The sequence below is a fragment of the Heterocephalus glaber genome, unplaced genomic scaffold (genome assembly GCF_053883595.1).
Source record: "Heterocephalus glaber isolate CG9 unplaced genomic scaffold, H.glaber_assembly_v1.0 deba00001662, whole genome shotgun sequence".
NCBI lineage: Eukaryota > Metazoa > Chordata > Mammalia > Rodentia > Bathyergidae > Heterocephalus > Heterocephalus glaber.
The window spans coordinates 15,711,028-15,716,736 of NW_028258403.1; the positions used below are offsets into that span (position 1 = coordinate 15,711,028).

A 5,709-nucleotide genomic window follows, 5' to 3' on the forward strand; every position below is an offset into this window, starting at 1 on the left:
TTCATCTAATGAAGTAAAAAGGCACATTAAATACACAACGCTGGCCACACTATTTTACATAATGATGGAAAACGACAGCTGAGAGCCAGTTTGGGACAAATGCCAACTGTTCACATTTGTCTGAAAATGTTAAAATTAATTGCTTCAACATTTAGTTTTCAAAGAAAACTAGAATCAGTAAATGAGAAAATACATCAAGAAAAACTCCAAAAAAAGAGGCCATGGATAATGGTGCTTTTAATCTGCAATTAGTTTTTCAACATTTAGTGTTCCAAAGTGTAAGTAAACACATCGCAACAGCTTTAAATATTTTCATACATTTTATTCTTTAATCTTATAATTTTGCAAGCCAGCAGTAAAATACTGTCAATATTTTACTAATTAGCACCGTATACTTTTTAAAGCTAACTGAAACATTTCACTGTAAATTATAAAATAAGATCATTTCAAATGCCAATTAGTCTCAACATGTGATCCATCCATCATTAATTATATCATTATTTGTGGCTCTATGCCCAAAAGTGTAGTTCAAAGATGAACTATATTGTTTTTGTCAATCTAACCAATCAAAGTTATCAGTTTAAAGCAGTATCTAACCTCTGTTATACAGAGACACAGGACATTGAATCAGCTATAGAAACAAAAGATATTACATAACTGATTTTTTAGAAGTCCCTTATTATTAGAACAATGAAATAATGAAAAATTTCACAGTATGTGTATCAGTTACATATATGGTTTAGTACACATTAATATTCTCATGGCTTGCTTAGTTTGGCCTTACCAAAAAGCCACTGAAATGCCCAGGGCAACTCACAGGGACAGCTGGAAGCCTGAAATAAAATTGTGCAGGGCAAAAAGATCCCAAGCCATTCACACAATTATAAATGCAAGCCTAGACATTTAACCTGTTTTACTATTCTCACCTGAAAAATCTTTCAAAGTATGGGGGGAAAAATCTAATTATACTCAATTACTTTCACATATTTAATGCAATTTTTTAAAAAAGGGACAATTCCTGTTTTCTGATAAAAACTCTTTAGAACTATGGGGTTAAATTCTGAGCTATGACTGACCAGTTACTAGCATGCCTGTTTTGCATACCGGTAGAATCAAATCCAGTTTTGCCATTTGTGGATAACTATGACAAGATACAAAAGCATGTGTTTGCCATAAATAGCTCTGGCTAACAGCAAAGTGCTCACACTGAGTAGATCAAATTCTCCATAAGGAGAGCAATCTGGACCAGGGCCAAATCCCACTACTAATGTTTAAGACTGCTATACAAATTCCTTTTCCCAATTCAATTTGGAAAATATATTAAGGAATAGTAGCTGAATGTTCCTAAACATCAGAAATATCACTTTTGAAGAACATTTTATAACTTATTTTCATTATGACCAAATAACCACAAAAAACTTCCTCCTACTATTCAGAAATGTAAATATGAATTTAAAAACTATCTTAATTTATTCAGAGAACAAACGAGATATTCAAGAGTACTTATGTCAAAGTGCAAAAAAAAAAAAACCAAACCACTCTAATCTCCATATTAAAATAAACATGTTTATAAAAGTACCACTTTTTAAGGATGGTATTTTGTATTAAGTGGCTTAAGGGTATTTTTTTAAACCAAAGAAATTCAAGAAATCTGGAAAATATCACACATGAAAATCATACAAAAAAGTTCTCAAATGACCAATGCAGAGACATTAATAGCTGTTTACCTAAAAGTTGTTCCACGTAACATTTTGGAAAATTTCCAAGGAAAACAAGGCAACATTCTATAATATGCCACACTTTTTATTGCAACGTGGCCATTTTTGTGAGGGTAGGGAGTTTGATCTCAAAACAATGTTCCATTTAAGGCTCTTTTATACAGAAATTGCCATCATGACTGATATTTAAACTATCTTTAGTGTTGCAAGACTCACATGGTAAACATAAAACTTCTACACTTATTCAGTAGTGTACACTCAACAGAAAACACAAAGGCATTAATACTGTAACAGCTATTTAAAGATACACAGGTAACAGGAATGAACACTGAGGTACTAGGATAAACTGATGACACAGTTAATGAAACTTAATTGGCATTTTCAGAGGATTAAACTCCTTACAAAAAAGTGCTTTTAATGCATAGTGTTATATCTGTGCTGCCATGTCACAAAAAATAGGCTTGCCAAGGCAGGTGAGGTGTATGAATGCTGTGCGCCTCACAGAACTGCAATCATGTGCAACTATAAATAATACTGAAAAAAGTTTACCATCTGACCAGTGGCTAATACTTTCAAGGCATTCAATTAGCTTATCCTCTGCAGTATTCTAAACTAGTCACATTGACAATCACATTCACTGTAGTGCTTGCAGCAAAGGAGGCATATAACCAGTTGTTTTGGCTAACATAAGATGGGAAGGCATTCCTTGGGTTGTACATAAAAGTAACCACAAAAGTAATGGTATTAAACAGTCTAATGGCAATCACTGACAAGCTGCTTAAATGAATGGCATCTCCTTCATTCATTGTGTTGGAAGGGTCCAGTGGAAAGGGAAAAAAACAAAAAACAAAAACTAATACTACTCCAATGGACTCAGCTGGAAAAATGAAAGCCCCTATGATCCAGATGGCACTTGACTGTCTATTTTACAATGGTTTTCCTTCAAGTGAAACTACTACATTGCCTCCCAGTTTCTCTCCAAGTGTTGAACGGTCCTTAATATCATCCAAGCCATTTACTTGCCACTCGTGTTTAATACCTGAAAAGGAAAAAAAAAACCAACTCATTACCTTATTATAATTAGGAAACAGTAATTTCTCTGCGCAAAATAGTCAAAGTTTGTACCTGTAAATTTCTTTTTAATGGCATCTTTAGAGCTAGCATAAATCATCTTGCTTTTTAACGGTGCACTTTCAGGAGCCCTACAGGAAAAAAAAATTGTTGAATCTCACTTACTAGAAAAAGGCGAAACTGACTGTGATAATAATAATCCTTGCATTTTAAAAGTACTTTTTTCTTTTGTTTTTACACACCAGAATATAAATACTAGGTCTTCTTTCTTAGACTCTTTTGTTTCGTATGTGGCATCGTACAAAGCATATCGGCAATCATTCAGAGGTAGCAACTTCACAAAAGATGTGTAGGGGTCCTCTACAGTATCACCAATGTCACCCACCAAGATCTGCTTTGCTTCCTCTACAATTATTTGTCTTTTGTCGTCGCTTAAGCAGAAGAGAACTGCTTTCTTTCGCTTTTTGATCTCCTCTTGTGTAGAAGATTTCCTTACTTTCATATCATTAAAAACTTTGATGACTTCATCATTCACTGTAACTCCAGATGCCTGAAAATAAGGAATAGTAGTTCAGAACAAGTATTCTGGTTTTAGCCAAAATTGTTTGCCTAGAGAGGATTCACTTTTCTCCAGAGGTTAAAAATTGTTGGAATCCATGCAAGTAATCCAAACAGATTTGTCACATTTTCAAGAATCCGTATAAAGCACACAAAAGGATTCTAATTCATCCTGCCCATTCATCCTTCTTAAAGGAGTGTGGAGAAAAAAGCAAATGGAAGGTGGACTGAAAGAGACAAACACAAGTTGTCCCATCCCCGAAATGTTTCCTATTTCACTGGGTGATGTCAGAGCTTCAGGAACAGCACAAAAATACCTTCTGTATTGTGTCAACTCTGCAGGCCTTAAAAAAACATTCTGGATTTCAGTGAATGCTTCTACTATTTTTTTTTTCTTTAAAGTAATCCTAGCCACTGGCGTTTCCTCATAAGGAGAGAATCAAGTGTAGACTCCAGCCGCCCACAGCTACAACATTAATTACCCCTGCCGCTCACAGGCAGGCTCTCGAGAACTAACGGGTCTAGTGGAAAAGCTTTTGGCCGCGGGGAAATATTTTTCAAAGTTGTTCCAGCTCCTTAATCTTCTCCTTTGGGTTTTATTACAGGACATCTAGACCCTGACCAGAAGCCTTCAAAACACGGCAATTTTAGAGGGCGTGTGTTACGGCAAACGAGAACGCAAAGGGCAAACGCGGCACGCGCCGGGCATCACCTCGCCGACCCTCCTGCGCCCTGGCGCCCGCCCGCCCCAGACCCGCGTCCGCCCGCGCCCGCCGGGCCTCCCCGCCCCCAGGAATCTGAGCCGCCGCAGAGCCCGGCCTGACTGCGGGAGGACTGGCCGGCCCGCCGGCCGGAGAAGCGGTCGGGCCGCAGCGCAGGGCGCCCACCTCCGCAGCCTAAACCAGACTAAAATGGCGGCCTCGCTCCCAGGGCCGCGCCGGGGTCTCTGCTCGGCGCGCCCCAGCCTCCTGGCCAGCGCTCCCGCCTTACCATAGTGCCCACGGTGTGACTGCGGCGGCGGCTCGGGCTCGGGCTCAGCGGCACTGGCAGGAGGAGAGGAGGGGCAGGCGGCGGCGAGTGCGGAGCACGCCGGGAGCTGCAGCCCCGGGGGGCGGGGCCGGCGAGCCGCAGGGCGGGGCCTCACGTGGGAACGTCCGGCCCCGCCCGCCACGCCCCGACCCCGGCCCCTCGGGCTTCGGCCCGCCCCCGCCCCGGCCCCGCAACCGCAAGTCCTCGGCCGGACCTGGGGAGCGAGCCCAGTCCCGGGCACCGCCCACCGCCGGCTGGGAATGTGCTGGGCTTTCCGAGGGGCGTTGCTCCCGCGAGCTGTCTCTCCTTCACCCGTGGTACCCACCGAAGGGGGCTGAATGTCAGCGTTGCGAGTCTCTTTGAGAAAGCCCCAAATTCGCGGGAATTGTTCAGATCCTTCTTGGCTAACCGGGAATAAACACTGTCGGGGCTTACTCAGTTGGCTGAAGGACTTAGCAAAAACAAAATGATACGCAGAGATGAAAAGTAACTAAAATAACTTCAAAATTCTCTAGTTAAAATAGTGATTGGGGCCTAGGTAGCAGCGCTCCTCGGTGACACCTTTTACGTTCCGACCTCCCTCTGAGGACCTGAGCCACCCTCGCCTCAGGAGTCTTCGTGGAGCCCAGCCCCGCCCAAGAGTGGAACGGTCCCGCCGTGGGCGGTCACACCCGAGCCAGGGCGACTTCTCCACTTTTTTGGATAAATAGGTATCTCATTTATCATAGAAAAACGGTTACTCTATATCTTCGGGAAATTTTTCATAGAGATTTAACACTGTGACTTTATAATGAAAATTTACAAATGAAACACTATGTGGTTATCCTTTATAATGAAAGGAAGATGCAGTTCATTATCCTTTAGCTTTTTTTTTTTTTTTTTTTTGAGACCTCTCTCTATGCAGCCGAGGCTGGTCTTGAGCTCACTGTGAACCCCAGGCTGGCTTCAAACTCGGGGGATCCTCCTGCCTCAGCCTCCTCAGTACTGGGACTATAGGCATACACAATCACACCCAACCTAAACAGGTAGAATTGTTATTGTGTGAAAGAGTTGGGAACAGAGCAGACAAACGCAGGCAAACTTTGAAAGAAACAGCCAGAACTGTGGTGTGCAGGCAGAAATTCTGGGCTGGGGTTGGGAAACTCGGGTGTTGTTCCTGGCACTGCCTTGTGTCTTAACCTGGGACCTCAGGTTCACCATGTACAACAAGCTCATGCTACGTTATCTTTAAGACCCTTTTAGGCTTTAAATTTTAGTCTCTCTGAGTCTAGCACTCTTCTGTGGACATGGTGTGTGTGTGTGGTTTCACAATTACATTTAGGATTGGAAAATC

The 5,709-nt window shown here is 42.0% G+C and overlaps 1 protein-coding gene across 1 annotated transcript; it reads right to left on the reverse strand.

Moving 5' to 3' along the window:
* Positions 1-220: 220 nt before the first annotated feature.
* On the reverse strand, positions 221-4,475 carry Cfl2 (cofilin 2). The gene is made up of 4 exons (XM_004867572.4): positions 4,338-4,475; positions 3,032-3,339; positions 2,844-2,920; positions 221-2,757 (listed from the first exon to the last, which is right to left on the reverse strand). Exons 1-4 carry the CDS (start codon positions 4,338-4,340, stop codon positions 2,645-2,647), a joined length of 501 nt encoding a protein of 166 aa, XP_004867629.1. The 5' UTR covers positions 4,341-4,475; the 3' UTR covers positions 221-2,644.
* Between the last annotated feature and the right edge of the window lie 1,234 nt (positions 4,476-5,709).